At 36.6% G+C, this 24,163-nt stretch overlaps 3 protein-coding genes across 4 annotated transcripts in view; 2 read left to right on the top strand and 1 right to left on the bottom strand.

Annotated features, from left to right (window-relative positions):
* Positions 1-1,164: 1,164 nt before the first annotated feature.
* LOC107654890 (selenoprotein N-like) lies at positions 1,165-7,610 on the top strand. The gene is made up of 12 exons (XM_016442204.1): positions 1,165-1,511; positions 2,551-2,668; positions 2,851-2,981; positions 3,206-3,418; positions 3,614-3,738; positions 3,926-4,063; positions 4,543-4,624; positions 4,811-4,999; positions 5,214-5,319; positions 5,531-5,643; positions 6,402-6,503; positions 6,599-7,610. The coding sequence occupies exons 1-12, from the start codon at positions 1,320-1,322 to the stop codon at positions 6,767-6,769; spliced, it is 1,680 nt and encodes a 559-aa protein (XP_016297690.1). The 5' UTR covers positions 1,165-1,319; the 3' UTR covers positions 6,770-7,610.
* An 815-nt stretch (positions 7,611-8,425) lies between these two features.
* LOC107654889 (oxidation resistance protein 1-like) lies at positions 8,426-23,589 on the bottom strand. Of its 2 annotated transcripts, XM_016442202.1 has the most exons (17): positions 23,552-23,589; positions 23,151-23,240; positions 22,389-22,424; positions 22,205-22,278; positions 21,944-22,107; positions 19,118-19,185; positions 17,356-17,508; positions 17,028-17,159; positions 16,745-16,929; positions 16,028-16,356; positions 15,748-15,895; positions 15,428-15,602; positions 10,423-10,533; positions 10,142-10,294; positions 9,862-9,957; positions 9,694-9,767; positions 8,426-9,546 (listed from the first exon to the last, which is right to left on the bottom strand). In XM_016442202.1, exons 2-17 carry the CDS (start codon positions 23,169-23,171, stop codon positions 9,411-9,413), a joined length of 2,055 nt encoding a protein of 684 aa, XP_016297688.1. In that variant the 5' UTR covers positions 23,172-23,240; positions 23,552-23,589; the 3' UTR covers positions 8,426-9,410. The 2 variants fall into 2 exon arrangements, with proteins under 2 accessions (XP_016297688.1, XP_016297687.1); XM_016442201.1 differs by lacking the exon at positions 23,552-23,589 and having other exon boundaries at positions 23,151-23,426.
* A 115-nt stretch (positions 23,590-23,704) lies between these two features.
* The window catches only part of LOC107654887 (mitochondrial fission regulator 1-like), a 5,946-nt gene continuing 5,487 nt past the window's right edge, over positions 23,705-24,163 (top strand). Inside the window, exon 1 of the mRNA XM_016442200.1 lies at positions 23,705-23,861. The gene's annotated coding sequence lies outside the window, so the exon portion shown is untranslated. The remainder of the gene's footprint in view (positions 23,862-24,163) is intronic.

Below are 24,163 nucleotides of genomic sequence, written 5' to 3'. Positions count from 1 at the left end.
AACATGGAAGTCAGAAGCATGCAGATCATATTTATTTTGCGTTAGCATGAAGCTGCAGTTTCACAATACATGAATGACACTTACGAGTAACAGTAAAATGCTGCAAATCATTTTTTATTACGCTTGAAACGCGATTTACACCTTTACAAAGCTTCTCTTGCGCATGCAAATTTAATTTACGCTTACAGTCTTATGTACACTTCCACAACTCTTACCCTGCGTATGCAGATCTTTTAGGCATTAAATTACTTTCATTACCCTGGGCATCTTTCTTCTAGTGTTTTTCAGAGTCAGTAGAAAGGTCTCTTTAATGTCCAAAGGTATTGCTTTAATTGCCTGTGTGTGAACTGTTGGTATTTTATGGACTGTTCCACAGGAGCATGTGCAAACATGCAATACTTGTTTATGGTTCATTGAACAAGTATGATAATAAAGTATAATATAGTAAAGAATAATAAAGTATAAGTATAATAAAGATCTGTAAACCCTATTTGGAGTTTAAAATGTCCTGAAAAAGGGGGTGTTTATTTTACAGTTTATTTGTCATGTGCCCTTCTGGAACAATGGCATGTAATTGTAGTATAAAATGAAATCCATGCCAGCAAACTGTAAATGATTGTTAAAAACCTAATCCTGTAATCTGTCACGGGAAAAACATGGAAATGTATCGATTAAAGAGTGTGGGACCCTCAATTGTGTTTTTTTTTTCTTGCTTGGAATTACCACAGTTGTAATTTACAGATCCTTTTCCTTATTTGTCCTTTATTCACTGTTTCCAAATTTTTCATAATATTATTGACCAAATTCTTCCGTTCTCACTTAATATTAAAGAAATAATTGTACAACAACTCTAGTCTACACGTCTAGTGTGCCTAGGGTTGAAATGTCCTTTTCGTGAACATTACACAAATACATAACTGTATTAGCAGCACTAATGACAAAAATAATGATCCAGTACATTCTTTGGCCCTGAACCATGTAATTATTGTCATACATTATATGCTGTTTCAAAACCTACTTGGCTGCCTATCTAGACAGCATTTTGGCCAACTTAGTCACGTTCCGAATGTTGTCTAGACAGGCAGCTCACTAGATTTGAACAAACGCCCATCGAGTTCAAAAGCATGAATGTGCGCACTGGCCCTTTAAGAGCGACAGAAATGATCCAGTAGCAGGAGTGATTTCCTCTTGCGCAGCTACGATAACGGAGACGAACCGATGAGTACTGTGCTACTTCACTTACGAGTTTTTATATCACCCTGGGCTATTTTTGTGGCCCAGTAGTGATTTACAGAGCAGATAGAGACATTTATTAGAGGATGGCCGCAGACGTGGATAAAACTCCTGCTGGAGAGCCGAAGGATGATCATGATGAAGATCGCGCGACTCCATCCAGCAGATGCGCCCGCTCACGTTTCAAGCAATTCTCCAGTTTATTTCTAATCGCTGCTGTTCCTTTCATCGGCTTTTGCATTAAATATTACCAGGACATCCAGCTTGTGAAACGACATGTAAGTTAATACCAGTTTGGTCAGAATTTCATTGCAGTTTGACCCGTGAAGGAGGGATGCTTCTTGACAGAGGTAACGTTACTGCGTGATTTACTGCAGCTGTTCAAGTCACATGTAGCCCTGGCTCTTTGTAAAATTTCAATAAGTTTACTTAGTTTTAAACATCCCTCTTCTAAGATTAATTCCTGAACTGTCTTTGCCACGTCTTCTGTTTTTATTTGAGACTATTAAACTTACATCTGGTGCTCCAGCTGCCCGCTGTTTTATAAGGGTTGGATAATTGCCACAGCTGGGCAAGACTGTTAGAACAGCAACCCCCCCTATTTCTCATACACCAGTGTTACTTCTGTGTCGCTTCTTACATTAAACAGATTCTCTAGGCTGCCCTCCTTCTCAAACTGATAATAGACCCAGACACAACATAAAAATATGTCAAGAATTCAGTTAAAAATAAATAGACGTAGACATCATTGTGTCCTGTTGCCTTGGGGCAAGTATTCTGCTGTGCTTTCTAGCGTACAGCTCGTTCTTTTGAGTCGAATCTTTTAAATGAATCAATTGAACCGTTTCACAGAACCTGTCTGAATGATTCGTCCACAAATGGACTGAACCAGTCTGTCAGCAAGCCACTGATTGAACAATCGCCTCGTTCGAACAGGGTGATTCGTAATGAGTAGAGAATCGATGAGTGAACTTGTAGCCGAGTAAAAGAAATTGTGATCAAAGCAAATTATTTTTTTTTTTAATAACAGAAATGTTTTTTTCTTTTAAACCGTAGGCTACTAAAAATGTTGATTGTATGAAAGTTGTATCACACATATGAAACGGTTAATAGTGTTTTATTAAAATGCAAAAACAGCTATGTAAATGAATTGCAATGTATTTGCAAATTATATTTAGATTTTTAACGTCTTTGTTTTTATTTGCTGAATTATGGAAAACAAACTGAACTGGGACGTGACATTTCAATAAACAATTCTGAATTAAAAAAATAATAATTTGGATTGTGAAATTAATTTTGGATATGTATCTGTTGTAGGAGGCAGGATTGAAGGCACTGGGAGCAGACGGACTCTTTTTCTTCTCATCCCTGGATATTGATCATGACCTTTATCTCAGTCCAGAGGAATTCAAACCTATTGCAGAAAAACTCACAGGTATTATTCTTGCTGTCTGTGCACTTGCAGAGCATCAACATCCTTTCACAAGTAGATATTATCTATTGAAGCAGAATTAAGATGCTTCAAGGGTATAGTCTCCATCACTGTAGAAACCTGAATTCCAGCTGAGAGTTTAAAGCATTGTTGTAATGCCTGATGTCCATCTCTGTTGCCTGAAGGTGCGGCACCTCCCCCAGAGTTTGAAGAGGAGATACCACATGACCCGAATGGAGAGACGCTGACCCTGCATGCTAAAATGCAGCCTTTATTGCTGGAAAGCATGACTAAGAGCAAAGATGGCTTTCTAGGGGTAATGTAAACATTACACATTATTTATAAATTCGTCTGAACCGCTAACAAGGTTATAAAGGGTGATGATTTAAAAAATATAAAAATTTTAATTACCAATAATAAGAAATGTATTAAAAAACTAAGCTTAAAATAATTGTAAAAAATATAGACAGTGGACTGTTACAAGGTGCATACCCAAAATGTACTTATAAGGTAAATTGAGAGCAGTGTCTTTCTCATCAGGTTTCACACAGCTCTCTTAGTGGGCTGAGATTTTGGAAACGTCCAGCTATTCTTTCATCCACGTTTTATGCCAGGCAGTTCAAGGTCTTCCTGCCACCCAGTGGTAAATCTGCCCTGGGCGACACTTGGTGGATCATTCCCAGTGAACTGAACATCTTCACTGGCTACCTTCCCAACAACCGCTATCATCCTCCCACACCGCGAGGCAAAGAGGTACAAATATACCTTTAAGAATTTTAAATTAGTTAGGATTCGTTTAGATGTTTGAGCTGAATCCCATCAACAAAACCATTTTAACTTAATGTTACTTGGATTTAACCACATGTATAATGAATAATAGGTGATCCGAGGTTGTCCTTTTCTGTTTAGTTGGTGGATAGATGTTGTGATTGTTTAATTTCTCTCCAGGTACTGATCCACTCTATGCTGAGTATGTTCCACCCGCGGCCCTTTGTGAAATCTCGCTTCGCTCCACAGGGAGCTGTGGCTTGTATACGGGCTGCTAGTGACTTTTATTATGACATTGTTTTCAGGTGAGTTAAAAAACATGCTGCCATGCTTGGATAAAGTTTTTGTCATCCAGAATAAATGGGATTTTCTTAAAATCCAGAAGAAGTTTACTGTGTGTGTCACTTAATATCTGATTATAACTTCAGTATTAACTTTATTTTAATTGTGAGCCTCCAACAGAGTCTGATCATATCGTGTTACTAATTACAGAATCCATGCTGAGTTCCAGCTGAATGATGTTCCAGACTTTCCATTCTGGTTCACTCCTGGGCAGTTTGCTGGTAACATCATCCTCTCCAAAGATGCTTCTCACGTCCGAGAGTTTCACCTCTACGTCCCAAATGACAAGTCAGTCTTCCCTCCACTATTCCTAACTGCATTTCCTAACACTTTTAAGGTGCTGAGTGTAGGGCTGCGTAATTAATAGTGATCATGATTTCTGTTTCTCTCAATTATTTTAGCATAGTTGCCTGCAATATTTGCTCACTGGTTCCACATGCTTCCATATTAATATAAAAATATTAGATTATTAGGTATTTGCAATAATAATTAGAAATTCAACTATTTTAGTTCTTTATGTAGAGAATGTGTTTAAACAATATGATAAATAAAATCTGGAAATTAGACGAGATAAAATAAACCATGCGTATGACTTGACATTCTCTTCGTTTGTGTAAGGGCAATAATTTTTCAGATGAAATGTAAGAAGAGATTTCTCAAATGACTATATTTGTGATTAATACTTGCAATTATCATTTTTGAGCAAAATAATTGATTTTCGGTTTATCCATTATCCTGCAGCCTTAGTTGATTGTTTTATATGGCAGATCTTTGAATGTGGACATGGAGTGGCTTTATGGGGCTAGTGAGAGCAGCAACATGGAGGTGGATATTGGATACCTGCCTCAGGTTAGTGCTCATTTATGCAGAACATCTTCAGAGGGTTTTGATTTGTGGTATACATAATGCTGAAAATGCTTCTCCTGACATTTTGTTGCATGCTTTATAGTTTTTATTTTTGCTTATGAATCAAAGCCATACATGGCATTCTTGGCTAAAACATGCATAAAGTAAATGGGCCATATATGTTTTTAGATGGAGCTCCGGGCAGAAGGTCCCTCCACTCCCTCAGTGATCTATGACGAGCAGGGGAACATGATTGACAGCCGAGGGGAGGGAGGAGAGCCCATTCAGTTCATGTTTGAGGAGATTGTCTGGAGTGCAGAGATGAGCAGAGAAGAAGCATCCAGACACCTAGAGGTCACAATGTACCCATTTAAAAAGGTGAGTTCCCTGACTCTCGACCCTCAACCTCTTTTCTGTATCACAGATTCATACTTGAAATCCGTTCTTAAGAATCTGCAGCAATACTGAACAGATGTTCTTTCAAAATATCCTAGTTTTTTTTGTGATATTGGTTGTTTAACAGACAAGTAGAAATGTTTGCAGTGTTGTCATTATCATTGCCAATTTCATCAGTGGGTTTTCTTTTTGGAAGGTGCCATATTTACCATTCAATGAGGCCTTTAGCAGAGCAGATACAGAGAAGAAGCTGGTTCACTCCATCCTGCTCTGGGGAGCCCTGGATGACCAGTCATGCTGAGGTAAGACACCCAGAAACAGGCATAACATAGAATACAAACTTCTGGAGCAGTTAAGTTTGGCCATAATGGTCCGCATGACTTCATCTGTATCTTGATATCTTCTGACAGTGTTAATCATTGGTCAGAATGGGTTTTAAAGTTTCTTTCAGCTACATTAGATGTTACGCTAATTTGTGTTCTTTACACTTCTCTTGCTCCTTATCTGCGTTAGGTTCGGGGCGGACTCTTCGAGAGACAGTTCTCGAGAGTTCGCCCGTTTTGGCCTTGCTCAACCAGAGCTTCATCAGCAGCTGGTCTCTAGTCAAAGAGCTGGAGGATCTGCAGGTGGGGAGTTTGGGTTATTTAGCTGATGCATGTTAAGCTAAATGAAATAGTCCTTATTTAGACATATATCATTGCTAACTAATGGCGCTTTTCCACTGCGTGGTACGGCTCGGCTCGGCACGGTTTGCGTTTCCACTGCAGTTCAGTACATCAGAGCATGTGAGCGAAGCGGAGCGGTGTGACGCTCCTGGCGTTGAGCGTATTGAGCGAGCGGAGCGGAATCTTCAGAAAGGCGCTCTGTGCTCTTAAGGAAATATTACCACTCCGCTCACATGCTCTGGTACCGCTTTAGAGTGGGCGGGATTATTCACATGTTATAGTTGCGCCGCCTCTACTGCCGCGACTCCTGAAAAACTTTTTCATTCCGCGTCGCCCCATCAAGCTCTCGCTGGATCCGCTCCTCTGCTATCAACGAGAGGAACGTCTGTACTTCCTCAACAGACAACGAAACAGACACTTTTTGGTTGTTAAAAAAGGTGCGCTCGTTCAAAACAGTTGCGTTCGATCCTTCGCTGGCTGTGCTGATTTAAATCTAGCGGTTCTGTTGCGTTTGTGTCGCAAGTCGTGACGATTCTCTCCAGCCAATCCGTGATCAGCAGAGTTTACACGTCACGTTTTGGTAACGGTACGGTTCACTTGGAACCTCAACCGAGGTGGTACTAAAAAAAGTACCAGGTACTGTACCCAGTGGAAAACCCCCCAAAAGTGAACTGTACCATGCAGTGGAAAAGCGCCATTAGTGTCTTACCTTCATTTAGGGTGATAAGAAGAATCTGGATTTGAGTGAAAAGGCTCGTTTACATTTGGAAAAGTATACTTTTCCAGTGGAGATGACGGTGGCATTGCCCAACGGCACTGTGGTGAGTCTGCTTTAGCTTTCTTAAACAGTTGGTTCAGTCTGTGCCAACTGTTCTTGTTCAAGTTGCTTAGATGAATATCACTGTAACTTCTGCAGGTCCATCACATCAATGCTAATCATTTCCTGGACCAGACATCCATGAAACCAGAGGAGGAAGAGGGGCCTGCTATCAGTTTCTCAGCAGGTTTTGAGGATCCTTCAACTTCCACATACATCCATTTCCTGCAGGAAGGGCTCGAAAAGGCTAGACCTTACCTGGAATCATAAAACTGTTTCAAGACTATCTCTCCAGAAACATTAGAGATAAATGAGGGGAGTATATGAGAGAGAAAGAAAGGAAGCACTGATATCAGCTCTGCTCCCCGTGTCTGATTTTAGGAACGGAATATGGAGGAGCTGACGCATTCAGAAGGCAGCTGGTGACCATATGTTAGAGTGACACATTCCATGCAAAAGTGCACAATATAAAATCAAGTTGTCACAAGAGTGTGGTTTGTCACCCAATGAAACCTTAAGGGTGCTTAACTGTACACAACACAATCTCAATTAAGTCATATATTTTAATATAGAAAATTTGCCAATTATGTGCAAACCTACCACTTCCTGAGTGACGAATGTCATTAGTCTGATCCATTGTTCAGACTAATGAACTGAAATAGCATTATGTTGTATATTGATCTGATAAAACCACTTTTATACTTTTGTTTCATGCATACAAAGCCACTTATGTTTTGCTGCATATTTGTTTTGTTATTCCAGATAGTTCTGTAGGACACAGAATGGTGCCGACTGTCGCTTCCTCGATTAGACCGTTTGTGATGGTCTGGTCTGAAAGCCCAATCAGGGTGAGACCAGGCCTGATGTTGTTGTTTAAGTCTGTGGAAGCAATGTCTGCTTTTCTGTGTCTGAACAGAATACTGGTAATATGCTAAAACACACACAAAGCAAAGCCTTGGATTTCAACTCAACCACACAGCTGCAGGAACGCTGCCATGGGCTCTAATATATCACACCTGAAATCCACTTTTGTGTAAGGTTGGAGGTACATAATGGTCAGTAAGGAACATACAATTTTTTTGTCTCTTATAAATTAAATCTAATGCAAAAAGCACACGTCTGATTCTTTCTACCACAAGACCAGAGTAGAAACGGGAAGGAACACTACATTTTTTTTTATGTAAGCACTACTGTTCAAAAGTTTGGGAGCTGTAAGATTTGTTTAAATGTTTTTGACACAGGTCTGTTATGCTCACCAAGACTGCATTAATGTGATCTAAATACAGTAGTATTATAAAATATTACTACAATTTATCTTTTATGTTTTAAAATTTAATGTTTTCCTTTGATGCGTCACATGATAATTTTAATATGCTGATTTGCTGCTCAAACGTCTTTCTTAGCAATGCTGACACAGTTGTGCTGCTTAATATTTTTTGTAAGACACTGATACATTTCAGAATGAAATAGATAAATAGAATGTTCAATAGAAATCTTTTGTAACATTATAAATGCCTTTACTGTCACTTTTTATCAATTTAATGTGTCCTTGCGGAATAAAAACTATAATTTTGTACTGAACTTTTGAATGGTAGTGCATGAAATAACATCCCTGTACCTGCAGTTTTGTGTAAATGCAATTCTGTCAGCATCAAATAAATACAATGTGTTTTTTTTTTTAAATAAATTAAACAATGTTGTTAATCTAATATTTTATTAGGTAACAAGTCAATGAACACTCATTATAAATGCCTTTACTGTCACTTTTTATCAATTTAATGTGTCCTTGCGGAATAAAAACTATAATTTTGTACTGAACTTTTGAATGGTAGTGCATTAAAAAACATCCCTGTACCTGCAGTTTTGTGTAAATGCAATTCTGTCAGCATCAAATAAATACAATGTGGTTTTTTTTTTAAATAAATTAAACTGTTGTTAATCTAATATTTTATTAGGTAACAAGTCAATGAACACTTTCAGTATTGTGTGACTGCATTTTCATATGTATTATATTGCATTGGTTTTGTAAGACTATAATTTTTGACATTTGTAGAATAATTTTTTGTACAGATAATTTAGGGTATTGATGTTATTACCATTGCAAGAGTAATCTACAGAAAGAAGGTTTTCCTACAGGCTAGGAACCCATCCACATGGGTACTTAAGACTTTGTGGATGTCTAAGAAAGGATTGTGACACCAAAAGCTTCTCAAGACTTGAAACATGCAACTGAGGTTTGTGTGATGTTTATGTGTGGTATTCAACCCAAGTAATTTCAGTCATGGTTTTGTTTTGGCTTGAGCAATGAGAAACCTTTTCCATGTGTAAAAAAAGTTCAGCCGTGGGTTTAAACTAATGCCTAAATCAGTGTTTATAGCCAATGCTGTGCTTACTAACAGCATATGAGGCTTTAATCAGTGCTATTTAGTCGTAGCGTTGCTTATTTGTGTTGAGTCCTAAATTAACACTGATAAAGTTCCTCACCACAATAATATTCAAGCTGTAACCAGAGCTGCAGTAATGATGCAGGATCTGCAATCAACCTCACTAGTACAAACACACTGTTTAGATAATGTTATTTGGGTAGACAGTCCTCCATTCTGTCCCAGAATTCACTTGAACAACATTTTTTTCTTGTATGATGAAGTGCACACATTCAAATAATGAACTGGACCCAAAAGCATCTTAATTGCAAGACGAAACAGGTTTTCTTCATCATGGTGTTAAAGATGTTAGGTGAGCTTTCATTCCCTTGACTTCCCTTCAGGCAGAATATTTGGCATTCACAGATCGCATCTTCTCTTTCCTTTGATTTACAGGTGTCAGTAAACTGTGGAGAATTAGTTTATGTGTTAATGGCCATATTTCCACTAAATCATGATGTTTTGGATTATTTACAATGCTAGTTGTGTCAGCCGAATGTCCAGGCTTCCATCTCCAGAATCGTGAAGTCGTTGGTCTCAGACAAACTGCAGTTATTAAAGGTGAAACAGGGGCTGCTTCTGCCCAAGAACAACCTCTCGTCCACCCACAAACCAAAGTGGCCACTGGGATGAAAAGAGACAAATTAAGTTTTTTTTACACAAATAAAATGTACAAGCTTTTGTGTTACCAAATCTAAAATGAGGAATAAGAAATACGCTGCTCTGCATTCAGATTTGCACGTTCACATTTTGTAGAAAACTAATATGTACCTTCCTCCTCCAATGGCAAAAGAGTCCAAATCTCCTTTGATAAAAAAAGAGTTTTCCCCAGTCCAATGGAAACACTTAAAGGAAACAAATTTAAAGTTTAAAAGATATTGTCCTTGTAAACCTGTCTATTTGTTAAATATTCTCAAATATGTCTTTATTGGAATTTACCTTAAAGCGAGGATGAGACAGGAACAGGAAGGTCTCTCCAGTGCCATAAAATGCATCACTAGGATGCAGCGGATGTGAGAGGAAGCTCCCAAAAACCTGATAAGTAGTAAAAACCACTCAATAACCAACCAATATACATTTACAAAAGCAAAACATCTATCCGTCTTAGGTCAAAATTACAAGTGGAAGCAAAATTTCAATTTATTGTGGGGAATTAAAATCACATGAACAGTGACCTTTAGATGTCCATTCTGATCAGAGCTGTGAAAAAATGTACGACCTGCTGGTTGTGGTCCTTGATGAGAATCAGCACAGGTGAGTCAGTGGTGCTGAGTTTCCTGTAAAGAGTCTTGAGACTGGCCCCGTGTTTGTCTGTGCTGTAGGACAGCTGCCACGTGTTTCCGATTGTACGAGGCGGCAGCTCTTTTGCGATCTGAGAGAAGTTGTTTTACTACTCATTAAACACACCAGGCCTCCAGAATCAGGACAGGTCTTTATTTTGCAAAGCTGGCTGACTTTGGCTATGCATTAGTTAGTTCATGTATGTTAGTGCGTACTGACCTCTCTAACTTGTTGGGCGTCCAGGATGACACTCTGGTTCAGAATATGACTCAAACCATCTGGTTCAGTAGAGACAGAAGCTTTCGGCCCACTCTCCTCCACTGACACCATCTGTACAGGAACAACATGTGAATGACTCACCAAATCATACACTGTTGTTTAAAAATTTGGGGTCAGTAATTATTTTTTTTATTTAAAGACATGAATACTTTTATTCAGTAATGATGCATTAAATTGATCAATGGTAATATAACAAAGTGATAATAAAGACATAAATATGACAATGACTTGTATTTCAAATAAATATTCTTTTAACTTTTGTATTCATCAAAGAATCCTGAAAAAAGTATCAAGATTTCCATACAAACATTAAACATTAATAATTGATAGCAAGAAATGCTTTTTGAGCACCAAATCAGCATATTAGAATGATTTCTGAAGGATCACGTGACACTGAAGACTGGAGTAATGACTGCTGAAAAATCAGCTTTGCCATCACAAGAATAAATTACATTATATTAAAATAGAAACATTAATTTTAAACTATAATATTTCACTGTTTTTACTGTAATTTGATCTTTAAAAAAAAAAAAAAAAAAATCACACTGATCCCGAACAAAAAAGTGCTAATAAAGATGACCTTTATACACACTTTCAACAATGCCATGTGTAAAAAAAAAAAAAAAATGTAATACAAAAATAAATGCTTAAAAGCACATTTAATACATTTCCATTTTGCTGGCTCTTATTAATCCCAGTGGTACTGTTTGCTTTGTACCATTTTTCTTATGTTTGTGGCATAGGACAAGTATACACTAAACTGCACAAATGAAAATCTACATATTCAAATGTGACCCTGGACCACAAAACCAGTCTTAAGTCGCTGGGGTATATTTTTGTAGCAATAGCCAAAAATACATTGTATGGGTCAAAATTACTGATTTTTCTTTTATGCCAAAAATCATTAGGATATTAAGTAAAGATCATGTTCCATTAAAATATTTTGTAAATTTCCTACTGTAAATATGTCAAAACTTAATTTTTGACTAGTAATATGCATTGCTAAGAACTTCATCTGGACAACTTTAAAGGCGATTTTCTCAACATTTCGATTTTTTTGCACCCTCAGATTCCAGATTTTCAAATCGTTGCATCTCGGCCAAATATTGTCCTATCCTAACAAACCATACATCAATGGAAAGCTTCTTTATTCAGCTTTCATCAGCTTTTCAAAAAATACTATATATTTTAGTATATTTACATAGAATAAAAGCTGTACAAGCTAAAATGTACTACACAAATACTTGTTTAAATGTACAAATAAAACAAAATATCCTTTCAAATTCTTATTTACATATTTGCATAAATACACAAAAAACGTATACGCATATTAGCAAAATAGACATTTAAAAAATATTCTTTCCTAAAAACAATTGTCAATGCTACAGTCTCAGTAAAAACATGATCTGTTCCGTGTGTTTTTTTTGCCCAGCTTCATACAGTATTTGATAGATCTTGAACTTAACCTCAGACTTCAGCTGAGGATCGATTTTTGCCAACATGTCTGCAATGACAGCAGCGAATCTGAAATCCTCACTGTCCTGCTGCATGGCCCTCTCCCTCTCCCAGTCCAGCTGCTCCAGTATCTTCAGTAAGGTGTCTTCAGTGGTAGACTTTCTCTTAGGTATTAATTCAGTAGAAGATGGTGAGGCATTGAAACAGGGTGAGATGCTTGGGGCAGGGAAAGCTGAAATTGAACAAGGCGAGGGGCTGCGTTTGGGTGACGGACAGGGTAGAAGAGGAGTGGATGGGGTGAGTGGAAGAGGCGATGATGGCCTGAGGGACAGAGGTAAAGGGCTGCCGGAAGTCACAGTCTCTGATGTTCCTGATGCCGGAGAGATTGGAAAACTGTTTGTCTTCAGTAGCTCCTCAACGGAGAACACTTTACATAAATCCTTGAAAAAAAAAAAAAAAACAGTGATTACATTCCGGTCTAAAAGACACAAGTTATAAACATACTGAACAGGTATTTTCTTCCATATTGCGACCTACATACGATTGAAAGATAATCAGAAAAATAATAAAAGTAGAACAGGACTTGGTTCTATCCATCATTGATTGGATGGAGAATCTGATCTGAATGGAAGCTTGAAGCCGACTGTAACAAAGAGGAGGTGTTTAAGCTGACTAAATGATTGGAGAAGACTGGCATATGTCAACAGAAAAAGATCGAATTTTATGAATGGCATTTTAATTAAAAATGATCGTTAAAAAAGAAATGAAGATGAATTTAGAAGATAAAAGGGTACATTTCTATCATGCTGCACAACATACAAAGGACACTTTGAATTAATTAAAAACAATCAAATGATTTGTCAAACTGTCGTATTTAAATTTCAGCTTTTAAAGGGTTAGTTCACCCAAAAATGAAAATTAGCCCATAAATTACTCACCCTCAAGTCATCCTAGGTGTATATGACTTTCTTCTTTCAGATGAATCCAGGTCGGAGTTATATTAAAAATTGTCTTTGATCTTTCAAGCTGTTTCATGGCACTCAGCCATGATACATTCAATAAGCTACATTAAAGTGATTATTACGTTTTGAATATGGATATTTTTCTTACAAAAACGCATCGATTCGCTACAGAAGGCCTTTGTTCACCCCCCGGAGCCGTGTGAGACTTTTTTTTATGAATGGGCGTTTTTTATTTAACTTCTTTTGGACTGATGCATGCAACACCCGCTGAGTGGCATTAAACAGCTTGAAAGATCAAAGACAATTTTTAACATAACTCCGACTGGATTCGTCTGAAAGAAGAAAGTCATATACACCTAGGATGACTTGAGGGTGAGTAATTCATGGGCTAATTTTCATTTTTGGGTGAACTAACCCTTTAAGGCACAGTAAATGAGACGTTTCGTCAAGCCCCGCCCATTGGTTACTGTTGCTAACGCAGACAAACTTTAAAACAGCCCATGTGACTGAACTTGACTTTCCAGTAAAAAGTGTGACTTACATTGTGTGCATTAAACGACACTTCTCTGAAAAAATGGTAGCATCGATCAATAACGTTAAAGAAATGAAGAGTAAACTTAGGGCTGCACAATTAATCGAATTTCTAATCTCAATTACCATTATGATGCCACAATTACATAATCGTTCAAAGCGGCAATTAATCGTTCAAAGTCCACTTATGTTATTCTGCACGCTTAAGATATGTTTTTTTCTTTCTACATGTTATCGTAAGGGTTTTTCCATTGTTTGTTTTAGTTTTAGTATAACATTATAATACCATTCATATTTTTACTTTTTTTACATATAATTTAAAGAAGAAACCAATGTGATATATATTTGACATTTGAGGCTTAATACTATAGAAAAGCACTAAAGGTTTTTCAGTTAGAGTGTTTTCAGCTTGTTTATTTTCATATAAAAATATGGCATGCAGTTGCATCAAACAATGGTATAAACATCATTCAATGTAAATTGTGATAATCCTAATTAATAATTGCAATTACAATTTCAAGGGAAAAATCGACTATTATGATTTTTGTCATAATCGTGCAGCCCTAAGTAAACTGAAACGGAATTAGTTTCCATGAATGAGGTTCATGAGTGACTTTTCTGTTGACATGTTTTTGTCTCCATTGTTTGAACACGGCACGCATTTTACAAAATGAATCTTATTGGCGACCGCATAGCAACAATCATGCAAGGAAATCAAAAATCTGTATAAGACAACATGGTACACTTTTTTTTCAATCAATACAAGACAGAGCAGACCAACTAAGTTAGCTAGGATGCTACTATCCATCCAGACAGCTGTCTTTTGATAACATAATTTTTATTTCTTACCTTCACATTTGGGGCTTTTTCCCGATATGTAACAAATTGGGTTAACCATCCCAGCTCTGTCATGATCTTGTAAGGACTTGGATCACTGCTTCTTGCGTGGACCCTCTTCTTGATCCTCACAAACCTGTCTCTCAAGTTCTTCCGCGTTTTACGGCATTCTGCTTCGTCTTTCCCCGCGGCAGCAGCGACATCGTTCCACGCTTTTTGAATCAACTGGAGGTCACTATGATCGCGCATACTCGGATCATAGAGGTGCCTGTGCCGACGCACTTCCTCCGCTAATATTCTCTCGAAGTTATTCATAACTTGAAATTAAGTTATTACGCGCTGACGTCACTGTGTTGGCAGTGCTGGACAGTCACGGATGTTGGCGCTGTAGTATAAAACAGCTTTTTCTTAAAAAGACTGATATGACTAGACTTTTAATCTAAGTTCCAACTACAACCAAAAATGTTTTTTGATAAGAAGCTGACCATGTTCTGGTCAACGGATACAGAATTTTCTAGTCTACAGAGTATATAAGGAAAAACAAAGCTGTTCAGTATGCAATAAGAGCCACCAAAACAACCCTAATCCCAATAAATACAGCTGAGGAGACAAACATTTCCTGTCATTTTACAGATGAAAATATAATGTTTAATCTTTATTCATATCATATTAATATTTCTAAATAACATTTGTGAAAATAAAATGTTTAGCATGGATATAAGAGCTAACTTAAGGTGGCTGGTTAATGCAATAACCACAAGATCCAAAACATTAGTTAAACCTAAAATTATTTACATTATTTACATACAGACTTAAACTACTGTTCAAAAGTTTAGAGTTGGTAAGAATTTTTAATATTCTTGAAATAAGTCTTTTAAGCTCACCAAGGCTAAATTTATTTTGATCAAAAATACAGTAAACAGTAATATTATGAAATATTATTACAATTTAAAAAGAACGGTTTTGTATTCTTAAATGAAATTTTATGCAAGTTTTTTGTGACTTGGTTGTCACAGGAGCAACACTACAAGTCCATGAACATGGTTGAGCAATTATCTTAAGAGATCAACAAGTGAATTATGACCTTTACACATATACATATTTGCAAAGTGCAAAGTATGAGTTGTTTGCCCAATCCATGCATTTAGTAAATAACTGACCTCCCAGTCCTCCCCAGCCTGGCCTTCACGTGGAGACCCCTCCTCTTCCTCCTGCTCCTCCTCATCCAAAAGCACAAAATCCTCTTCATCACACTCTGCTTCGTCCTCTTCACCTCCCTCCAGAATGCACAGATCTTGCCGATGCTGGCTCAGGTAAGCGTAAAGCTCATCTGATCTACAGCACAAAATGTCAGACAGAAAGAGAGAAGAAACAAAGTGAGATGAAGAAGCTTGTGCTATGACATTATCAGCACATTTCTGCCCTGTCTTGCTGTTCATTTCACCAGGTAGACTGTGTAGTCTAGGAAAGGCTTAAGTACCTTTCCTGCTGCAGGGTGAACCAGGCGTCTCTGGAGGGGATTTTAGGTTTTGAGAAAGCCTTCTTTTTAACATACTGAAGTTTGTGTCGAATTCTCACAAACATCAGAGATCCATTTATACCACTACTAGATGTAGCAGCATAAGTACCTGATGAGTAAAGAGAGCAATAACTAAGTGAATTTAGTGATAAAAAAGAGATAATGCTTGCTTTTATTTGTAATCCTTGCTTATATTATTTAGTACAAGTTAAATATCAAAGTTCTTGAAAAAAGTGATTACCTAACAGTTGTCTTTCCAAATATGATTGCTGTTTTGTTCTGTCTGTGTGTCCATATGCTTTGTTTCCTCTCTGAACGCTGTCTGGTCCTCCACAACAGAAAGTTGCAGCTGCTGTTAGCATTCCTCCGGACTCCAAAGTCAGCTGTCTCTCAGCTTTGGCCATGTCCCCTGCCTCTCCACCTTCCTCATCCTCTTCCTCAGGATTTGCACCCGAAATTGCTGTCGGATCATGTGAAACAAAGGACTTGGGAGCAGGAGCGGCCTCTAATGCTGACTGATGGGTTTTCTTGTGCTCTTTTTTACTCTTTGATGGCTTACAACTGTTAAATCTGGAAGAAAAAGGTTTTAAAAATTAACGGAGTGATGAGTTCAATGTATAAAATATATACATTATTAATACATATCAAAGAAATGCACTTAATATTAAAGAAATATGCATGTAACGATGATTTTTTGGACATCCACCAAATTTCTTTCTGCTTTCTAAAAACAGAAGTCATGAGAATAATTGTGATATATTTTATTCTAATAATAGTCTGTAACAGAAATACATTAAAAAACTACTTTAAAAAGTTTTGTTGAAAAAAAAAAAACATTAAAATACTGTGTTAAGTGTTAATATCAGTAAAACTCAATTATTTGATTTAATAAAATTGCAGTATAGAGGCCAATTAATTAATTTTGGAAACAGCATCCAAGCAGTAAAGCAGGAAGCACCTGTATGTTGTCTTGTTGAAGTGAATGTGAGAGATGTCTGTGTAGAAGGAAACTGAGGCAAGATCATCCACAGAGCAGGAAAATACATATTCTTCACAGCCATGCTCCTGAACGAGTGGGTGAGACTTCTGAGGGTCAAAGAAGATCTTATTGGACGTCACCAGCAATATTCCAGAGACCACACCCTAGTGAGACAGAATGGAGAGTCAGAAGTTGACTATGCTGAATTTTAAGAAATGTTATGGGAATACAGAACAGCATAGCATAAACACAACATTCTCACCTTTCTGTCTGTGATGTAACGAGAAAATAGTTTGAGGCAAGACATGCCGGCTGGCCCCTCCCCCTGAGAGCATTCAGATGGGAGAGCCAATAGACATACATTTCCATCAGGTAAAGGAACCGCCTCCACATCCTGAGAGATGAATAAACATCACACAAAGCAACAGAAAAAAAGCTATTGTAAACCACTACAGAATGGCATCACAAAGAGCTTATAATGTCAATTAATGCTACAGAGCAGCTGTATTGAGATTTACAATTCTGTTCACTTTAGTTACACCCTCATGCATTAACAGCTACATTTTGTAAACACACTTTTACGCTCTCACCATCAGCTCGTCATATTCTGCATCTGTGGAAGGGGACACAAGTGTCGCTGCTCCCACAACACCAACGTTGAGAGCAGGATTGAGTCTTTGCTCTTGTCTAGGACACAGGTCAGAAGCCGTCTCTGTAGAGGTTGAGGCCTTGTTCTTGGGTAACTGTTTGAGGTGGTTCATAAGGAAAGACATAGTCACACTGACAACGGTTTCACTTCCCTTCTTTCCACACTGCTGTACACCCCCCTCATTTCCATTTTCATAGCCCTGTAACATCAGATGACTGGACAGAGTCACAGCGGCCAGAAACTATGAGCCAATCACACAGATGCAGAATTCATGCAAATGCAATCATAGGACGCTGTCACTTCCTGCCTTCGAATATTTTCATTTGCCATGTTTGTCTTCCTGTGTATTTAAGTAAATAAGTAGCAGAATTGCCCTGATAGAGCTTATACATAAAACACAAAATATTTATTTCAAAGAATTTGAACCGTAAAGACAACCTATGGGCCTGTGAGGTTGAGTGGGGGAGGCTTACTAAACTGAGGGCATATTAGAATGATATCTGAAGGATCATGTAACACTGAAGACTGGAGTAATGGAATCACAGGAATAAATTAAATTTTTATATATATCAAAATAGAAATAGTCATTTGTAACTGTAATAGTACAGTAATTGTAATAATATTACCATTTTATTGTATTTTTGATCAAACAATTGCAACCTAGGTTAGAATAAGAGACTTCTTTCAAAAACATAAACAAATCATATCGAACACAAACCTTTGAACAGTAGTGTATAATAAAAGTAAATACAACAAATATGACTGAATATACATAGGGACAACATAAAAGAAAACATCTGCAAAACAATTCTGACCTTTATTTCTGGTTTTATTCTTTCCATAAACTAAAAGGTGGAGTTCAATGAACTCTGTGCACAGTGTAATATCTGATCGTCCAAACTCTAATTTTCCATTCGCTGTTGCTTTGCTACAGACAGCTGTCTCCAGGCGTGCAAATATTGCTTGATAACATGTAAATCACAAATCCACACAAATGTCTGTTGTTCTTATTCTGTGGCAAAATGATTTGCATAGTTTTAACTTTAAACCTTCAGCACAACATTTAGCACTTTGACAATAATTTCTAGACTTGAAGCTGTTTAAACCCGGCATACGTCATGGCACACTAATGCAAGTTAGTTTGTTTCCAAATGGCAGAAAAGTTAAACTGAGAATCTGAGGAGTGTTGCAACACATCTCATCTGGTGGACCTTGAATAACCATGGACGCAGTAAACTGTATTCTCAAACGTTGTGTCTCTGTGGAACGCTATTCAAAGAGAAGAGAAGAGAAGAGAAGAGAAGAGAAGAGAAGAGAAGAGAAGAGAAGAGAAGAGAAGAGAAGAGGAGAAATATTTTGCTGGGTCATCAGATTTAGCCTATAGTTTACTGTTCCTGGTTTATTAATTCATTTTAAATAATGAAATATTAGTTACCAAATTCTTTGCAGTCGATATTTTCCTATTATATTTGCTGTAAAGTTTCCATGCTCTATTTGAAATACCCATTCAGACCGTTTCATTAGAGATATTTCCAGCTTGACTAGACAGCGTGGGGTGTTTCAGGAACCTTTGTTCTAAAGTTATCAGTAGATGACAGTAATGTATGACATAATGTTGGCTGTTGTATTTATGGAGACTATCATATATCAACAGGATTATGAAGGCGATGGAGCGTGTGAATAAGCTTAAAAACTTTACTCACTCCATGTTCAATTTTTTTGCATGACTCCAAAGTCTTCCTTGTTGGATCTTTAGCTGGAAACGCAGCCTCTATGAAGATAAAATGCAAAAACACAAGCTGCATCAACTAGAGTGAAAGCAGATGTGTTTGTTTCTCAGTTACTTTCCTCAGCTGTTTAAACTAAAGACGCAGAGTATGTTTAGCAAGCAGTAACTAACTTAAACCTGTGTATGACAGTCACAGTTGAATCTAAGTATGTTATTCACAATACTGATAATTAATTTAAATAATATAAGTTGGGATTTTTACTGTGTAAAAACTGCAAGTTGGCTTTAATGTACAGTGCCATTTTAAAGTTTAGGGTCACTTAGGATTTTTTTAAATGTTTTTGAAAGAAATCGTCTTATGCTCACTAAGGTACATTTACATTTGTGCATTTATTTGATTAAAAATACAGTAAAAACAGCAATATTGTGAAATATTATTACAATTTAAAACAACTGCTTTGTATTTTATTATATTTTAAAATGTAATTTATTCCTGTGATGGCAAAGCTGAATTTTCAGCAGCCATTACTCACATCTTCAGTGTCACATGAGGCTAATATGCTGATTTGGTGCTCAAGAAACATTTATTTTTATTATCAATGTTAAAATATTTGTGTTGCTTAATATTTTTGTGGAATCTGTGATCTATATTTTTTTCAGGATTCTTTGATAAATAGAAAGTTCAACAGCATTTATTTGCACTTATCAAAAATATTTATTACATTTATTAAAGCATTTATTAAATAGAAATTTTTTGCAACATTTTAAATGTCTTCACTCACCAATCAAAATATTTTGATGCAGATTGTATACCATCAATAATGAAGTCTAATGTCCTTTTAATTCTAACAGATAATATAGAGGCTAAAATGTTATAATCAATATTAAGCAAGCAAATTGGGCAGCAACTGTCTAAAAATAATGTGTCTTTTTTTTAGCTTGGGTATTAAGGTAGTTAAGCCTTGTGTGAGGGTGTGTAGAAGCTTTCCAATTTCTATACTCAGAGAAAAAAAAAATTAAGAGAAAAGGAGCAAGTTCTTCAGAAAAAGATTTATAGAATTCGGACATTAATCCATCCACACCAGGGTATTTATTTAACTTAAGTTCCTTCTATACAAATAGGACTATTTTTTTGTCTTCCCTTTACAGATTTAGTATTAATAAGGCTAAGAAATCAGAGGTATCCTTTTCATTAAATCTAGATTCATAAAGAGAGCTATAAAAAGATGAACAATAATCAGCAATAGATTTCGGGTCGTGTGTTATTATACCATTAATATTCAAATGTGAAATTGTATTTTTTGAATGTTTGCTTTCCTTTTATACATATCATCTAAATGGTTTTGAAGAGTAAACCGTTTCATTTTTTTCATTGTCTGAGAAAATAGGGGGAGATCTCTGAGTGAAAGCTGCAATCTTTGAGATGATATTTTCTTCTTCACATTTCCTGGCTTTAGCTAATACACTTCCATAATTCCTTAAAAATGTACCAATTTCAAACTTCAATAATTCCCAGTTAATCATTACAATAATCATTACTCAGTTGAGCTATATTCCAACCATGTGCAATCAAACTGCGAATGGTCACCTAAACAGAATTGGTCCAGAATTGAATTATTAAGTTTCCAATAAGAGTTATAATGGTTTCATGAGAAACAGACATAATTCAAATAATATTTGTTTAGTTTTACATCTCATCGATTATCCCCACCTATATTCAGATAAGAGCTTCATTCTTTTTTTAGACTTCCATAAGTCATTTGACACTGTTGAACATAATTTAATTTTTTCGGCCAATAAAAATTTGGTTTCAGTAACTATTTAATTAAGACGACTTTATACTCCAATGGTAACTGTTCAATCAAACTGCGTGCTGGCACCTCACCCAGATTTAATCTTAATCATGGTATCAGACAGGGATTCCATATTTCCCTACCTGTTCTTACTCTGTTCACAACTTCTTGCTGATTTGATTAAACAGAGCATTTAAAATGATTTTATTAAACAGAGCCCCAAGGCCTAAATAGGTGCCAGTGAGTAGTCCTACTACGGCCATCTAGTGGCCATTCAGATTTCATGTAATTGCTAGTTTTATACCAACATGAGTCACCACATGTCGCCAAAGTATACCAAATTTTGAGGTTTTGCCTGTTTAAACTTACTGGAATTAATATTTTAATATGAAGTAAAAAAAAAAAGTAAAAAAAAAGTATATTTTACATGAAAGTCAATGGAGTAATTTTGTAATTTTAGAGGTAAATACGTTTTTAAAATTCCGGTAATTTTACAGCAATTTACTGGTATTAATGTTTGAAAGGGGCTATTGTTTCCACAAAAAGGTTAAGCAACAAAAACAGTTTTTAACATTGATAATATTAAATCGTAAATGTTCAAAGTAAATGTCAGCATATTAGAAAGATTTCTCAACGATCACGTGACACTGAAACTTCTCATTGTAAACAACAACAGATTTATAAACGATTCTAATAACGAATGTTGCGTTCCCAAATGTAAATTAAAGAAACTCTACGCAGCTAGCATTTACAGTGAATCGAAACTGAAAACAGTGCCAGATCATAGCCTATATTTATATAATTACATCATAACAGTTGCAAATTTTATAATATTAAGCAATCTCAAATTCTCACTACCATTCATAAAAAAGTTCCCCCATGGGGTATGATTTTAGGCCGAAATAACTGGAATTCCAGATTAATCCAAAAGAATCACATCCCTGTGTGTGGTTAGGTGCCTTACAAATCAGCTACTTGTCAATCATTGTAAATGGTCATTCATATACCCTTTAGATAGTACTGTCTTAGTTTGGGGTTCCGGATTTGGTGATGTCCTTTGACACTTTCCTGCCCAGCACTCTTCCCCAGTGCACACAGAGCGCCAATGGAACACTGAGCAGTAATGAAGCCTGGAGGCTGCGAAATTCCAGCCGGCAGCTTTGATCCCAATCTAAAGAAAAAAGATGACACAGGTCTCTTTGTGAGCTGGATCTACACATCGATGATTTCATTTTTCATCTATTCCTTTAAACCCAGCCAAACCTTACCTGTTCTTAACATTTCCAAAGTAGCTGGCCCTGCTGTTGTCTCTCTGAGCTCTGTGGTCCATGAGGTTTGACTGCTGAGAATGAGAAATGGCCAGTCAAAATGTTTACCCTTCCAGTGTAAGAATCAGTGATCGAACGATTGCCCACTGCTGTGTCGGCATCTGGAAATCTTCCTCCTTCTCACCATCCTTATCAGCATTATCTGCACTCTACAGAAAACCTGCCATATGAGAGGAAGAAGGGCAATGAACATTTGGTTTACTTCACCTTATTTATTTTATATACTATTTTGAGTTGAATTACTGAAATAAATTAACTTTTCCACGACATTCTAATTTATTGAGATGCACCTGTAGTTAATATATAGGCTATGCTTCTGAAATTTGGTTAAAGGTAAAAACGTGCTGATAAAGCTTTGTGGACTGAAAGACATTTTCTCTTTATATCCATATATAGATATTTAAAATTCAGGAAATACATGCAGTCTATCAAAAGGCACAGGTAGGCAGATTTAGGCCTACTTGAGCACAATATTACAGCAAATACCATGTCCAGTAATTATGTGGTTCATCTAAGATATACAAGCAGCTGCTTCAGTCATTCAATGTCGAAGCAATAATCAGGCCCAAAACAGCACAAGATGTGGATTGTTGATATTATCTAATGTGCTGCTGCAGGCCCGAGCTGCATCACAATGTCGCACTTCTGTGTCTAGCATCTTCATTAACAGATATATACATTAATAATAAACACTTTAATGTCCGATGTCACTCACTTTACTGAATCCTTGAGAGATCATTGTTATCGGTCCTGATTAAAATTCTTCAGCAGTAATCCTAACGATGGACCACTTATTGTTGTGCTGGTGTTTATGATATTCTATAAACTTAGCACTAAACTTGAGTTATAATGATCTAAAATCCTTAAATACATGCACTTGTCTTACCTCGGTATTTAATGATCCCATATAACGACCAGCAGATCGAGACGCTCCGCATGATTCGCTGTCATGGGTTTTGATGCTGCTGCAGTGAATCTGTCACCAGTCATTAGATAATAGAACAGGACCGCACGATTAAACTCGAACTTTCTCTTAAATCCCCAGATTACAATAGAAATGTCGTTGTAGAATGCACCGACTTAAAATCTCTCTCTCTCTATAGATCTGAATTTATAAATCGACGTTTCGGTGTAGTATGGCTAAACAGGCATATCAACTTTATCTGCAGGGTGACTTTTATTTTATTCATATTGTTATATATTGATATAAAAAACATAAACCAAATGCGTCTGTGTTAAAACTTTCTTAGCATAAAATCTTAAATCTATTTTGATTTATATACATACATTTGTTTCAAAGCTGTATATTTTAACTTTACGTGCAAATTGACTTTTATTTTGCATTTAAGGCCATATTCTATTGGACTGTGAGGTAATAAATGCAGAATTCGAACCAATCACAGGACGAAGTTACCACACGCACTTCCGACTCATCAACTCCTGCACTTATAGCAAATCAGCCGGGGGCGAGGTGAGCTAACAGCTAATCGGCTAACAGAACGGGGAGAAAGGAAGCCCGGACGATTCACAACACACAGTAAACCAGAGTAATCTGCACTAGTGCAAAAAAGAAATTGATCTAATCTGACCACGCACAGTATGGCTTATATTTCTTCTAAATGCATATATAATTGTATTAATCTACTCTATCAGAATATTTACTTCTTGATTTATAGTTTTGATTACGTATATAGATAAATGATATAATAGAGCGGTTGAGCGTCATAAAACACCTGAGCTACACTTATTTTCCAAACTGTAACAGTATGCAGCAACTGCAAAAACATCATTAACTGTTCTCTTTTATACCGTACATGATTCCTTGACTAGCATTCACATGATTTGCACATGAAGAATAGAATATCTTATCTTTGTTTCTCTTTTTTTTTTTTTTTCATT

This window comes from Sinocyclocheilus anshuiensis, unplaced genomic scaffold, assembly GCF_001515605.1.
Source record: "Sinocyclocheilus anshuiensis isolate Anshui unplaced genomic scaffold, SAMN03320099.WGS_v1.1 scaffold335, whole genome shotgun sequence".
NCBI classification, from domain to species: domain Eukaryota; kingdom Metazoa; phylum Chordata; class Actinopteri; order Cypriniformes; family Cyprinidae; genus Sinocyclocheilus; species Sinocyclocheilus anshuiensis.
The sequence above is the reverse complement of the archived record's forward strand: the minus strand, read 5'-3'. Positions and strand labels throughout refer to the sequence as shown.